General features: G+C 36.5%; 1 protein-coding gene across 1 annotated transcript; it reads left to right on the forward strand.

Annotated features, from left to right (window-relative positions):
* Nucleotides 1–175: 175 nt before the first annotated feature.
* LOC121975869 (DNA-directed RNA polymerase 1B, mitochondrial-like) lies at nt 176–15786 on the forward strand. Its single transcript, XM_042527781.1, has 19 exons — nt 176–1294; nt 3030–3242; nt 3318–3451; nt 3535–3601; nt 3705–3763; nt 4169–4286; nt 4853–4966; nt 5295–5426; nt 5520–5936; nt 6550–6600; nt 7625–7695; nt 11536–11620; nt 14000–14152; nt 14258–14332; nt 14461–14550; nt 14646–14693; nt 14757–14871; nt 14950–15053; nt 15139–15786. The coding sequence occupies exons 1-19, from the start codon at nt 491–493 to the stop codon at nt 15247–15249; spliced, it is 2961 nt and encodes a 986-aa protein (XP_042383715.1). The 5' UTR covers nt 176–490; the 3' UTR covers nt 15250–15786.
* Nucleotides 15787–15993: the final 207 nt, after the last annotated feature.

Raw genomic sequence — 15993 nt, forward strand, 5'->3', positions numbered from 1 at the left:
AATTATAAAAAATAAAATAATTTTTTTTTTAAAAATTTATATCTTATTTTATTTTGAAAATAAAATTTCAAAATAAGTAATTAATCAAATCAGCAACAGCAGGGCTGAAAAGAGGAAGAATAAAAAAAAAAAAAAAAAAACTTTTCCTCACTGGAAATAGATAGATCATAGAAGAGGGTTTAAGGGCCGCGTTTTGTTCCGCTTGAAGGCGCCGCCGTGTTTATCCCTGCGCTCCTTAAGCGCCGCCACAGCCACAGTTTCGCAGCCTCATCAACCCTCCATAGTTTTATCTTTGTCGACTACTCAAGGACGCATCTTCTGTTTCGCCTCCGTTCTCGCCCCCTATCGGCACTCCTACTCCTTTTCTCACCCTAATGTCGGAGTTTGATGCGCGATGAAGCTGTCTTCATCCGCCCGAGTCTCGTATCAGTGAAGATACTGTAGTTCGATAAGCTCTTGTTTGATCCCGGCTTTATTTCGTGGCATACAAATGTGGCGCGGCATTGCAAGAACGGCATGCCGCTCCTCCCGAAACTTCAGGTTCTCTGGTGACAGGCCGGCCGAGTTCCCTACCTTCTCGTGCTTTCTGGGTTCGTCTACAAATTCAATTTTGTGCAAGGAAAATACGATCTTTGACTCGTCCCTTGCCGCTAGACTCTTGGATGTTCGTTTTCGAAGGAAGGGGCAGGCGGGTGTATCAGTTTGGGAAGTTACGGGCCTGCACACGAATTCCAGGAGCTTCACTAGCATTGCAGAGGCGGTCTCTTCTACTGATGCGGATGAAGATACCTCGACAATTGAGGAGATGCGTAACGACAATAGTGGAGGTGGAGGCAAGCACAAGGATGATGGGATTGTTACTGAGGTTAAGATGAACCAGCAGTTTCAGAAGTCACCAAGGATGATAGCAGGAATGATTTCAGGCAAGTATTTATCTCTGCACCGGAGACAGGTAAAGATAGAGACTGAAGCTTGGGAGCAGGCGGCAAAAGAGTACAAGGAACTCTTGATGGATATGTGTGAGCAGAAGCTTGCCCCGAATTTGCCGTTTATAAAGTCCTTGCTCTTGGACTGGTTTGAGCCATTCAGGGATGCTATAGCTGCAGAACAGGAGATATGTAAGAAAAATAATTCTAAGTCATCACATGCTCCGTTCTTCAATCTTCTTCCAGCAGATATGATGGCTGTGATCACTATGCACAAGCTCATGGGTCTTGTGATGACTAACACTGGACATGGGAGTGTTCATCTAGTTCATGCTGCATGCCAAATTGGCGACGCCATTGAGCAAGAGGTGCTAATACCTCCTTATGGTGCATTTTCACATTGCTGTTTATTTACTTTGTTGTCATAACTATGCACTATCTTCATGGTTCTTATGGTAAAACAGCAAGCAGGTTGGCGAATACTAAAATCTCAATTCACCATCGTGAAAATTTTGGGAGCCACCAGCTTAATTGACTTCATTCTAGTAACAAGTACAATCCTTGGAGACTGTAAATATTTAGTGAAGTTAAAAATCTGTTATGTCTTAACTACAAGTTGACTATTTCCTTAATATAGAGTGAACTCTCTTCCCATGGCTAGAAATGCTTAAATGGAATGTGACTTGTGCCAGTCAATCTGTATATTCCTCGTGTCAATGTGCCATTGAGATGTTAAACATTACTCTTAACACATTTTCACTGGACAGATATAGAGTACAAAGGCATCACACACATACCAATATAGTATCAAATTACCAATGTTAAACAATACTCTTAAAACATTCACACTGGACAGATATAAGGTACAAGAGCATCACACACATACCAATATAATATTAATTTACCAATCTATTCTATAATTCTTTTCATTACCCTTAGGTCTTGAGGAAAATGATCCCACAAACTAAAGCAGACTAATTCTATTAAAAGATGTTGACCTTCTGTTTGGATTGGACAAGGTGAGATATGATATATTGAAATCAGATTCTATTTCATTCTAATTTCCTAGTGTAACAATGAATGGAACTATGACTATTTCATCTAAGTTGAATAATAAAGGATTTTACTGCAGATTCTGATATTCGAGAATTTGCTTCTTGTACATATTATGTATTAATCTACTATAACGATGCAATACCTAGTTATTGCATTTATCCTAGTGATCCACAAATGACAAAAATCTCTCTTTTGCTGCCTATATCTCGTTGAGAGGAAGCCAAAACTTTATTTTTTTTGTTGAGTAGTTGCAATAACACTTTATTAAAATGATTAAATTCATTTAATTGAAAACTTATCCAATTAGTTATAAGGTATAATGCAGAGAGACAAAGTACGACAAGCTCCATAAATGTAAAAGAAATGCTGGAAATAACAGTAAGTCAACAGAAACCCCCCAAGTTATGCAGAACTCCAACTCTAGTGTCTTAGAATAACAAAAATGGTAGTGCTTCTAACAACTTGACCAAAACTGTTATTGCCCACCTCATTCTAATGGGAGGCAAACATAAGTGAAGGGTGTTAGTGAAACTGGTAGGAGAATATCAAAAGAAGTCATAAAAAGAAGAGAAAAATGAAAAATGTAAAAGCAAATGCACCAAATTAGGAGTCTAACCCTTGCTATCATCATGGAAGATCCTACCCGTACATCATCTCTATGCTCAATGCAAGTGACTCATCATAATTATAAAAGAAGGGTGAAACTCACTATCTAGCATAATAATTATTGCACTCACCTGGTGTAAGTAACTCTATCAGTGCCATTTGGTAGAACAATTGTAATCTTTGGAGATTATGGTTTTAATTTAGCTTATTTAATCTTCTGACCTTTTATTTTCTCTATTTAGCTGTGGATGGTAATTTAAAGTCTCCTTTAATTTTCTCTATTTTTTTTGTGGATTTCCTTTAGCATTTTGTTTCTCTTTAATCTTGACTTGGTAATTTAAAGGCCATTTGCAATGATACTTGCTATATACTTAGTTTCCTTGTCAATACATTATTGCTTCCACACGTTCTATATTGGCCTGATTGGTACATGTGTTTCAGGTTAGAATCCACAGGTTTCTAGAGAAAACAAGAAAGAAGAATGCAAGGAAAAAGAAATCTGAAGAAGTGGAAGGTGACAGCGTGATGGAAGACCAAACATTTTTGCGGAAGAAGGTAACAACTTTGATGAAGAAGCAGAAGATTCGCCAGTTAAATATGATTGTCAAGCGTCAAGATGACTCCAAACCATGGGGTCAAGCTGCTCAGGCCATGGTATAGTTTCTTTTATATTTTTGAAATTTATTTCTGTATATATTTTCGGTTGCAATTACAAATATCATTTGTCAGGTTGGAAGCCGTTTGATTGAGCTGTTAATGAATACAGCTTATGTACAACCCCCAGTTAGCCAGTCAGCAGATGCTCCACCAGATATTCGACCTGCCTTCAGACACACACGCTCAACTGCAGGAAAAGAACCGAAGTAAAATTCTGTTAATATTCCTTCATTTAAGCCTGTTGAAATCCGTTTATTTTCATAAAGTAATATTGCTTCTTTTTATACAGGAAGCTCACTCGTCGTTATGGGGTTATTGAATGTGATCCAGTGATTCTTCAAAGATTAGACAAGACAGTGAGTGCTTACTTACTCACTTTTAAGCACTTCACATTCTTGTGATATTTACTCTTTTTGTATGACTAAATTAGCCTGCTCTAAATAATTTTCTGGTTTACAGGCAAGACACATGGTTATTCCTTATGTGCCTATGTTGGTACCTCCAATCAATTGGACAGGGTAGGTTCTTATGAATCTTGAATACTGGAATTTTGGTCAACATGCTTCTTTATGATCTTGTATTGTGGGCTTGAGATATGTGAAATAATACTGTCCCTTGATCATTTTGAAAGTTTCTCTTGGCTACTTTGTTTTATGGCCATGTGTTCAATCAGAAATTTTCATGACCTATTTTAGCTGCATTGTTGTGACTTGTTACTATGATATGTTATTTGCTTTTCTTTTATACAATGACTTTGATTATTACAGGTTATAATTGGTTTGAAATATGCAGATTAATCTACTGACCAACAATGCTTGTCAAGTTGACTCATTGAAGAAATCAGCTTCCTTGTTAACTGCATATTTGTATTTATTTGAAAAAAATGTTTTTGATTTAATTGGATGACTTTATTTTCTATCTAGGTTTGACAAAGGAGCACATCTATATCTACGCTCTTATGTAATGAGAACACATGGAGCAAGACAACAAAAGCAAGCAATTAAAAAGGCTCCGAGAAAGACGATGCAAACTGTTTTTGAGGTTTTATATCTGTTATAATCATTAAACCTCACCATTGCTCATTGGATTATAAATTCTTTCATATTTTCAACAGTATTTTTTGAGATGGAATTTGAAGATGCCAACTAAGTCAGATCGTGAAATTGATGGTTATTGATACCTAAGATTCCATGATTAGATCATCAGCTTTTACTTGTGGAAAAAGAGTACTTGTATCACAAAATTGTTCTTCTTGTAACCGTTTCTAATTCATATGGTTTCGTTGTTTATCTGATATTTAGCATTTCTAGTATACTATTATAAAATTTCATGAGTTTTGTTTGAATATTTTGGAGTAATTATTCTTTCTCCTATGAATTTGAATATTTGATGGATAGAGGAGTCCTTTTCCTTCTCTCTCTTCTTCTTCATTGAATTACCGTCAACTTTCACATATGCACTTATTGCCACTAGCAAGAGCCTGAAGACTTTTTTCTTAATATCTGTACTGCAGTTTCATCCTATTGAGCTTTTGTAGAAATGATATGGTTTTCTTATTGAATAAGGTATTTTATTTATTACTAGAGCACTAATCCCATATATTTTAGGCACTGAATACACTTGGTAATACCAAATGGAGAGTAAACAAAAGTGTTCTTAGTGTTGTGGAAAGAATATGGTCCAGTGGAGGACGTCTTGCTGACTTGGTTGACCGCGAAGATGTGAGTTTATATTTAGCCTTGAAACATTTTTTGATTAGCATAATTTTATGGCAAAGAATGGGAGCTTGGCTCAACGATAAAGTTACTGCCGTGTGATTTTATGACCACGGATTCGAATCGTGGAAATAGCCTCTAACAATGCATGGTAAAGCTGTATATAATAGACTCAATATTATCCGACCTTTTCATGAGACCCCACATTGGCAAGCTTTGTGCACCGGGTTACCCTTTTATAATTTTGTGGCAAAGTGTTCATTATTTTCTCATGACAATGCAACATATTTAGTGTTTTCATTGGTTTTTTGCCCCTTGTTTTTTCTCACTCCAGATTCCTCTTCCCGAGAAACCTAATACAGAAGACGAGGCTGAAATTCGAAAGTGGAAGTGGAAAAAGAGTTCTGTTAAGAAGGAAAATAGTGAAAGACACTCTCAACGCTGTGACGTGGAACTTAAGCTTGCTGTAAGAAGTTTGTTGTTGTGTTATTGTCATACTTCAGTCAGTTCCTTTTTACTACCACCTATAATATTATTCCGTCTTTATTCTTGAGAGCAGGTAGCTAGAAAAATGAAAGATGAGGAGGGGTTTTACTATCCACACAACCTGGATTTCAGGGGTCGTGCTTATCCAATGCATCCCTACCTAAACCATCTTGGTTCTGATTTATGTCGAGGAGTTTTAGAATTCGCAGAGGGACGCCCCCTAGGAAAGTCTGGCTTACACTGGTTAAAAATTCATCTGGCAAATCTATATGCTGGTGGAGTGGACAAGTTGTCATATGATGGCCGATTAGCATTTACAGAAAATCACTTGGAGGATATAATTGACTCTGCAGATAGACCACTTGAAGGTAGGCGTTGGTGGTTAGGTGCCGAAGATCCCTTCCAGTGCCTGGCTGTTTGCATCAATCTTGCCGAGGCAGTAAGGAGCTCTTCCCCAAACGCTACAGTCTCTCACATACCTGTACATCAGGTGTGTGGCTGTTCAAGTTCATTCCTTTGTACTTCTTTATTCTATCTGAGATCTTAGATTTTGTTTTAAATTTGCATCAGGCTCTATGTTGTGGCTCATGCCTTGTATCATGCCATCATATATTGGAATTGTGTGAACTGCAGGAAACCTGATTTTATAGTCAATAATTGAATTTTGAATTTCAGCTTCCCCAATTGTTTGATGGACAGTTGGATAGTTAACTGACCTCAAGATCTGCAGGCCGCTGTAAATTCATATTTGACATTTAAACAAATATATGCTATAGAAGTAAATGCAAAGTTAATCCTCATGTTTCTCTACGAAGCTCCACTTTCCAGGATGGATGAGTTAGAAATTCTGTACTGTGAGCTTCTTTTGGATTTTGATTTGCCTTAAAGGAGAGGGTTTCAAATAATCTGAGGAAATGTTTAGATAGTTGAATTTTGACTTCATAGATTGACAAAGAGAGAAACATTTCGCAATTGGTTATTTTGATGTGAAGTATCCATGTAATTGAGTGAATCACAATAATAGTAACTCTTAGTTTGAATTTAAGCTATGTTGGTAGTTATGGTGTGTAACAAAAATGGTGATTGAACCTTTTCTTTTTCAGGATGGATCTTGCAATGGACTTCAACACTATGCAGCTTTAGGAAGAGACAAGGTAGGTGGGAAGTGTTTTCTCATTTATAAATTGTGGTAGTTCATTTGAGTAAAATGAACGAGTGTTTTCATAGAACATATTTTTAAATATGTTTCTGATATGATTTAACGGTTGATAATTAATAAAAGCATTTGTTTAAATTGGAAGTCTTAATTTCATCACATTATAAACTCATCTGTATTTTCCAACTTGTACTCAGTTTGCTATTGAAAATTATATTCACGTAATCCAAATGCTATGTTTTGGTTAAATTTGACGGCTTGAGCTTGATCTCGTGATAGTTTTTCCCTGGAGGAAAAATATATGTTTTCTTTTGTTGCCAGCTTGCAATGGGTTGTTCAAATTATATACGAATAGTTGAATATTTCCTTTGTACTTGAGTTCTAGTTGTATTTCTATCAGTCTATGCTCTTTTTTTTATTGCATGCATAAAATCACGAGAAAAAGATGTCATGTGAAAGTGAAAAGCAAGACAAAAGAAATCGATTTGTGTGGCAATTACTATGTAGGTTGAGTAGCAAAATCACAGTATGCATCAGGTTGGAGAGAATTACTTGCAAACTGATTTGTTCAATCTTTCATGGAGGGTTTGTTCCATCAGTGAATCAGTTGACTATCTAATTCATTGTCATTGTGATAAAGATGAAATGATACCCTAATCCTGTTGACTTACTATGCCAATTGTACGATAAATTGTCTCCGACCAACAAGTGCATACCATATTTTGATTATTTTAATTGTTGAACTGTGTTTTTCTTTGTCCCAACATGAATATGCTTTATTTGACTACCTTGTGCTTGACATAATGCAACTTGAATGAAAAAGTATGCAATTTGAAAAGCAATCTTCTACACATCTCTATTATTACAAACAAATTTTAACTAATTTCAGTGCGTATTTTCTTTTTTATTTTGCAGACTATATTTCCTTTTTCAATATCACTTTGCATCTTTTTTTGTTTCATTGCATTAATGCTTTTTTTTTTTAAAATTAATTTAAGCTGAATTAAAATTTCTATGTTTAGTTGGGAGCTATTGCGGTAAACCTTGTTTCTGGAGACAAGCCTGCAGATGTTTACTCTGAAATAGCTGCTAGGTAATTGCATTTCAACAACTTGTTTACTTGCTTCTAGTTCATATATTTTGTTTTTATTTTACTAGCGATACTCTAATAAGAGTGTTCAAAAAATCTGTCTAGGCGCCGCCTAAGCGCTAGGTGCCCACCAGTCACACCGAAAACATGCTAGTCAATTAGCCTAGGCGGTCATGGCGCCTAGGCGGAATTAGGCATCCCTAGAAGCCGACTAATCAGTCGAATTATCTAGGTGCCGTGGAAATAGTGAGGGGTTTCATGATTTGTTTTAGTTTGGGTTTTTAAATTTAAAGCCTAATTAAAAAAAAATTGAAATGTAACCTTTAGTTTGTGTCCGATGATGATATTGAGTTTGTGTCCGATGAAGAACAAGTTGTTGAAAATTATGGAGAATAAGAAGTAGAATAAATTTGTGATATTTTATTAGTTGTGTAATTTTGAACTCATTTTAAATTTGATGTTATTGTGTTGGAGTTATAGAATGTGATTTATTATGTAATTTATGTTGATGCCGTGGAATCCGCCTAGCGGCACCTAGTCCCCGCCTAGGCGTTGGTCTAGCGCCCGATTAGCGCCTAGTGAATTTTATAACCTTTAGATACCAAACTTTGGTTTCACAAATGTTCTTTCATCCGATCTCCATTGAGACATGTAATTCATTGCACTGATATTTTCTGAAAGTATTGCACCAAATTATCACATTATCTGTTACGAAGCATCTCATTTTCTAACCACCTGAAAATCCCTTGGACTCTATCAGTACTTTGATTTTTGTTACTAGTTTAGATGCATCTGCAAGTCAGGCCTTCACTTTTCATGGCTTTGTTATTTTGGCACGTGAGTTGAATTTTAGGAATGTTCTATAAATACTTGTGCAAGTTCTATATTTTCTGTTCTTTAGAATTAACTCTGACAAACATGTATATACCATGTGTTTCAGTGTATCATGCTCTAGTGTTCTTTACTCAATATTGCGTGGAAGCTAGGCATGATTAACATCATAGGTCTAACTAAGGTTTTTTCATTCTAAGGATGTAAAGGAGCCAAATCCAGTTGAGCTTAACTTTGTTGAAGATTGATTATGTTCTTATTGATCTTCGAGCTTGTTAATAAATAAGTTTATTTACAAATTGTTGATACAGCCCTACATGTTTCTATCTTTTCTATCAACACAACAATCTCTCTTTTTCTGATTTTTTTTCCCTAGTAAACAACATGAAAATAAAAAAGAAAAAGTAGCAAAGCTTCATCTCATACTTTCTGTCTTCTCTCTGTATTATCTTTCCCTAGAGCTAAATTTTGAAGAGCCATATATTTGAACATCTCCGACAACAAGGTGGTTGTGTTGTATAGAACTTAGACGAGCGAATGAGATGGCCATGATTATTCAACCAAAGCCTCATTGGTCAAGATGTGCTGTTGACGTTGTTAGGACACTCCGGGAGAGGTTGTGGGCGATTAGCTCTGTTCGCTTCGTCGATGATGATTTGCAGCGGAAAACTTGAAGCAAACGCTAACGCTTTGATTTACGTGGTATCCACCTCAACGAGGTGACTAATCCAAAGATCTGGCTCTCTCTCACACACCCACTATGAAATAACTCCTCGGAAATAGTCCGGGGGTGGAGAAACTTTGTACAAGCTCTCAACAAGAATACAATACAAACAAGAAGTAAATACAAGAATACAAATGGAAAACCTCTTCTTGCTTAATCTCTTGTAGCTTGTAAACACCTCTTGAATCGTGAAAGTGCAGCAATATTTATCCCTAAGAAGCTTCAAGAACTGGCGACAATGGTGGAGATGATATCAAAGAAAAGAGTTCTATCGAGCTACAGTGAAAACACTCTTTATCTGCGCGATTTAGGGTTCCCAATCGATTGCCATGTTGGATTCTCGTTCAAACATGCGGAACGGTCATATCCCAATCGAATGGGAGGCTTAATCGATCAATTGATTAAGTCAGAGCGCCTATCTGCTCTCACGGAAAACTTCGGAATCGATTGGGCTCCTTCCCAACTGATTCAACCTCTCTTCCGCGTCATCAGGAGAAACCAGCCGCAATCGATCACCTGATTGATTGGAGTGGCTTAATCGATCAATCCAACCACATGTTGTGCTCCCTCTCGAAAAGCCTCCAATCGATCGATTGGCGTAGCCCCAATCGGTCAGCTATGCTCACGCCACTTCCCCAATCAATCAGCAATGCTCATGACACTTCTCTAATCGATCAACGTTGGGACTCTGGCTCAATCGATTTCCCAACTGATTGAGCAACCTTGACTTGCCTAACCAAGTCTAAGGTTCTTTTGCCCAATATTCAGTCAACCTTGACCTGCTGGGACTTCGTCATCAAGTGTTCAGTCAATCCTTTGACCCACTTGGACTTTATCTCTGCATGCTAAGTGTCCAGTCACCCTTGACTCATTTGGACTTGCCGTCTCGTGCCAAGTGTCCGGTTCTCCATTACCCACTTAGACTTCGACTCACCAAATGTCCGGTCAATCCTTTGACCCACCTGGATTTCCACTCTTATCAAGTGTCCGGTCCTCCATGACCCACTTAGACTTCCGAACGCCAGATGTCCGATCAACCTTGATCCACTTGGATTTCCACTGCCTGCTTCATTCGCTAGGGTACTAGGACTTTTCACCTAACTTCACTTACCAGGACTTTTTCCACTGTCTAGTTTCACTCACTAGGACTTTCCACGTTGCTTCACTCACCAGAACTTTTCAACACCAAATGTTCGGTCAACATTGACCCACTTGAATTCTCCTTCTTGTGCCAACCTTCCCGTTGGTCTTGTCCGTGTCTAACCTTCAGTTAGGACTTTCTCAGTCTAGTATCTGGTCAATCTTGACCTACTTGATTTTTGGTCAACCTTCGATCGTCAATCTCCCAAATGGACAATTACATCAGCAATCTCCATATATCGTCAAACATCAAAACTCAAATATCAAGACTCAAGCTCGAGCCAACTCAAGCTTAGTCAATTTGTTCAACTTTGACCTAGGGGAAATTGCACCAACAGACGTATGGCTCAAAGTTCCAGAGGGTTTGTGTATAATGGAGCACAGATACAAGAGAAGGGAAGTCCAAAACGAACAAACTAAAAAATCAATTACCAGCTGGGAAGTAGCTTTTTTGGATATTTGGTTCAGTGACAAATAACTGTTCCAGTTTCTTTCAGATCAAGTGATGGCAAAATAGTCACTAGTTTACCATGATTAAAATAGGTTAAAAGAGATTCTTTTGCGAGTTTCCTATCTGAAATGGCTTTTCCAAGTAACTATATGCAGTGAATACATCTTATTATGGCACTATTCTCCTTTAGCAGTGTCTATGTTTTCTTGGTTCATTGCTTGCATCAAAATAAATAGGGAGGGACTTAACGATGATCTCTTTGTCGGAATCTGTGATGGCCCCCACTTGTGTTGGAATGCTTAAGCATAAGCAAGGATGCTGTAACCATATTCTCTGTTTGTGTGAATTTCCTCAAGTTGTCCTGCTTATTTGCTTTGAGAAGCAACATACATATTTTTGTTTTATCATATAGGAATTATTTAGTGAGATAGTTGACATCTCACGCTTTTAATTTGCAACATGTAGTTTCATTACATAGGAATTCTTTAGTGAGCTAGTTGACATGTTCTGCACTTTAATTTGTTTTGCACCTTCTGAATCTATTAGTCACGATCTTAGTGGGTTCCTTGAATTTTTTCAATTTGCCTCTGCTAATTCAATACTACTAAAACTCGTCAGTTTATCTGATTCAAACTTCCAATAAAGCAGAGAATGTTATGATCTGACCATGACAGAGAATTTTATGAATGAAATGCAGGGTTCGTGACATTATGCAAAGAGATGCAGAGGAAGATCCTGCTGAAAATCCAAATGCTTTGCGGGCGAGGCTTCTAGTTAATCAGGTTTTTTTATTCACCTGGGCTACACTGTATTGGATTTAGTTTGAATCTGCAATATGTTCGATCATATACAGCATGAGTACTATCTAAACCTTAACGGATCAGACTGAACTTGTTTACTAACATATATATCGTCTTGTCTAGTATCAGTAAAAACTCTGAATTACTAAGTTCAGATAGCTTGCTTCTCTGCACCTAACCAATAGGCATAACCAAGGTTTGAGATCTCGTGTTGAGTCGGTTGAAATGGGCAAAACATTTAGTTTCGCACCGGCACCAGCACGAACCCAGCACCAGTCCCGCCGCAGCCGCAAAGGCATTGCGACGCTCGCTGTTGCGCAGGAAGGGCACCGCGATGCCCGCGACCATGCAGGAAGGGTGTCACGACGCCTACAGTCACATAAGAGGGGTCACGCGACCCCCGTGACCGCACAGGAGGGGCCGCGCGACATCCGCGGCCGCGTCGGAGGGGCTGCGCGACCTCGGCGGTCACACCAGACGGGTCATGCAACACCAACGGCTGCGTTGGATGGGTGCCTACAGTCGCATTCCATTTTTTTAATTAAATATTTTGTTTAGTTAAAACAATTCCTAGAGTGAATTGGGATAATTCAAAGAGGCTTAATTAAATCCTAATAAAATTAATTAATTAATTATTTTATTTATTTTAATTTTAAAAATATATAATAAATATTTTTTTAATTTATTTATTTTAGTTATGTTATTAATTTTTTAATAATCTAATTATCTCTAATTGAAATAAATAATAAAAAAATTAAAAAACCTAATTAAATTATTCCATTAAAATATATAAAAATTAATTTAAAACTCTAAAAAATTCGAATAAAATATGATATATTTCTAAAATCCTTCGTAGATATTGTGCTGGAGGGACCATGGTTTTTTTAGTATTTTGATTTAGTTAATTTTTTATTTTTGAAATATCTATTTTTTTATAAATAAACTATTATTAATAATAATTATAAAATATTAAAAATTATTTCAAATTTTTTAAATAATTTTAAATTTTAATAAATATTTTACAAAATAATTTAAAAATTATTAAATAATTTAAAAATTAAACATAAATTTAAAATAATCTAAAAAATTTAAAAAATATATAATTCTTAAACATTTCAAATAAAATTTTTAAAATTAAAAATTTACAAATACATTAAAAAAATAATTTAAAATCTGTAAATAACTTTATATTTATTTTTATAATTTTAAATATAGTTTTGAATTTTAAGAATTATTTATTTTTTAAAATACTTTTTATAAAAATTTAATAGGCATTATTTTATGAGAAAATATTAAAATATAAATTTAACATCTCAAAATATAAACATCTTTAATAATCAAATATTAATATATATTAATATTTATATTTAAAAAATACCGAAACTATATTGTCACGGCACGATACGATACCGAAACCATATCGTTCCGGTCCGTGACCGAAACCTCAGCACGGGTCGAGATTTTAAACCTTGGGCATAACAACCAATTTTTTTTAATAAAATGATTGTTGATCCTCCTCTCGATAGCTATGCTTGCAGGAACCTCTGATGGAGGCCTCCTTCCTTGTCTTCTTCAGCTACTTGGAGTTTGTTTCTAACTATCTTGCCATTTTGCCACGAGACCCTTGTTTATCACTCCCTCTTCCTTTCCATGCTTCATTGTTCGCAAAATCTGCTTCTCCTGCTACCATCATCATATTTGACCTTTTACTCTCTGTCTTCACCTCAGTCAGTCTTTGCTCATTGCAGCGTGTGCTAGATTCACCAAAGTCCAAAGGTGCTTTAATGAGGACAGCAGATAGGATGGTGGACGGTGATGATAGATGTTCGATGTGGTTGCCACTTTCATCGTTTTACATGTGATGGTCAGTGGTTGTGGTTCTACGATTGAGGGTGGCAATGAGAACGTTGGTGAGAGCTTTGAAAGGGAAAGAAGAGAACCCATAAATCAGGCATGCTTGAACCATTGGCCTCATTTAAAAGAATTAAATTGGCGTTTCTTCTACATCCAATATTTCTTGTGCAAGGCATTAACGCTATTTCTTTACCACTGAAATTTTCAACTCGTAATTTCTTTACCTGACATATTCAATCTAATATATTTTTTCCTTTCTAGTTCTATCCTATAGATTTGGATATATCTTTTAGAACACCTATACTTTAGGCTAAATTTAAATGTTTCTATACTATACACCATTGTTGTTTGCCTGTATACAGTTGATCCTCATATGATAAAATTGTTATTAGTACCGCAGTTGATGTCGGTGTGGAAGTCATGAATGTGGGAACTCTACACTTTCTTATTAAACCATGCAATATATTTCGAATGCTCATTCGTAGTTATTTTGTTTGCTTGATGAAGGTGGACAGGAAGTTAGTGAAGCAGACTGTCATGACATCTGTGTATGGTGTAACTTATGTTGGCGCTCGCGATCAAATCAAAAAAAGATTAAAAGAGAGAAACCTTGTTGCTGACGATGCAGAGATATTTAGTGCTTCATGTTATGCTGCCAAAGTAAGTGAGAGTCCATTGTTTTACCAGTTTTTTCTTTCTTTATATACTATATTTTTAGTTTGATTGTCGTCTATTTTGCTGAAAAATCTGTTATCGCTTGAACAGACTACTTTAACTGCATTAGGGCAGATGTTCGAATCTGCACGGAAGATCATGAGCTGGCTCGGTGACTGTGCAAAGGTCTGTATCGTTTAGTTAATCATTTATGTTCCAAAGATAACTGAACTTGAAATCAACAATGTTGAATGCTTTTCAACTCATAAAAATAGTCTTTAACAACGTAATAATCTGAGTCGTATTGGTCATAGACTATTGCTTCACAAAACCATCCGGTAAGATGGACTACACCTCTTGGACTTCCCGTAGTTCAACCGTACCGTGCATTAGGAACACGTCAAGTAAGTCATATTTTAACCTACTGATCTTATTACCATCTTCATTCTTCTTTGCTTGACATCAACTTCTCTCAGTATTGTCGTTACATATCTTGCAGATTAGAACATCTCTTCAGCTATTGACCTTACAGCAAGAAACCGAGAAGGTCTACTGCTTTTCTTGATCAACATTAGATGTTCTATTTTTAACATTTCTGTCGCTTCTCCAGGTCATGGTGAAACGACAAAAGACAGCATTTCCCCCAAACTTTGTTCACTCCCTCGATGGATCACACATGATGTTGACTGCGCTTGCTTGTAAAAAAGCAGGATTAGCATTTGCAGGTTCTTTCTTTTATTGGGTGATGCCTTGTAGATATCTAAGTTGATTCGCATATTATTATTATTTCCTTTACCTTGCAGGAGTCCATGATTCATACTGGACACACGCATGCGATGTAGATCAATTGAATAGAATTCTTCGGGAAAAGTTTGTGGAACTTTACGAGACTCCCATACTAGAAAATGTAACCGACATCTTTTATCATTGTCAGCTACTTCAATAACTGAAGAATTTTAAGGCGATGTTCTTTTCTTTTTTGTATTTTGCAGTTGCTGGAGAGTTTTGAGAAATCATTCCCCGGTCTATGCTTCCCACCATTGCCTGAACGGGGAGATTTCAACCTGAACGAAGTTCTTGATTCTCCATATTTTTTCAACTAAGATGGCAGTTTACAGCTCTTTACCTTATCAGTTGCTGTACAGATACATTTGCATCGTCGTCATCATCACTGCTGTCGTGGCACTCTGCAGCCCTACTATGACAAGATATAATGCGCGTCTGGCTATCGAGCCATCATTGTCAAAATGAAGACAACCGAGACGGCCCACCTCAGATTATCAACATGATAGAAGAGCTGATCAAAACAATAAATCGCAAGTCTTGTAGAAGGCATCGAGGGGATTCCTCTTATATGTAACACACTGAGCAGGCGAGGTCTCAGCGAAGTAAAAATTCTGGTGTTCTTCGATTCTGGATCACCATCTGTAATGTATCGAGTGCCAATTGTAGTATTGGTTAGATAGGGTGGTGAGAAAACGCTGCGTATAGTTCGTATAGTTCTTAACTGCTGTCACTTTGATCCATCTCTTCTCTTCAAGTACATTTATATTCCTTTAGGTTGAAGGTCTCTTGAGTTGAAATTTAAAAAACAGGCAAAAAAGACCTTTATTTATCTAAAAATATTCCTCTATTCCTGACTTTTGAATTACTTTATGCGATGGAAAGGATGAAAAGTGATATATATAAACTGATAGAGATTCATATGTAATTTTATTATTTTTCAGATTCCTTTAATGGTGTACTAGATTTTACATATAGTAGAGTATATGAGAGTTTATTATTATAATTTCTTTTTAGCTCTTTGGTGTTATGGTGCGAGAGCTTGTGGGGATGATAATGGGACC

The sequence above is a fragment of the Zingiber officinale genome, chromosome 4B (assembly GCF_018446385.1).
Source record: "Zingiber officinale cultivar Zhangliang chromosome 4B, Zo_v1.1, whole genome shotgun sequence".
NCBI classification, from domain to species: Eukaryota; Viridiplantae; Streptophyta; class Magnoliopsida; order Zingiberales; family Zingiberaceae; genus Zingiber; species Zingiber officinale.

Coding starts and splice junctions, on each gene's coding strand:
- LOC121975869 (XM_042527781.1), top strand. CDS start 491: ATGTGGCGCGGCATTGCAAGAACGGCATGCCGCTCCTCCCGAAACTTC. Junction 1,295..3,029: donor GCGACGCCATTGAGCAAGAG/GTGCTAATACCT, acceptor CATGTGTTTCAG/GTTAGAATCCACAGGTTTCT. Junction 3,243..3,317: donor GTCAAGCTGCTCAGGCCATG/GTATAGTTTCTT, acceptor ATCATTTGTCAG/GTTGGAAGCCGTTTGATTGA.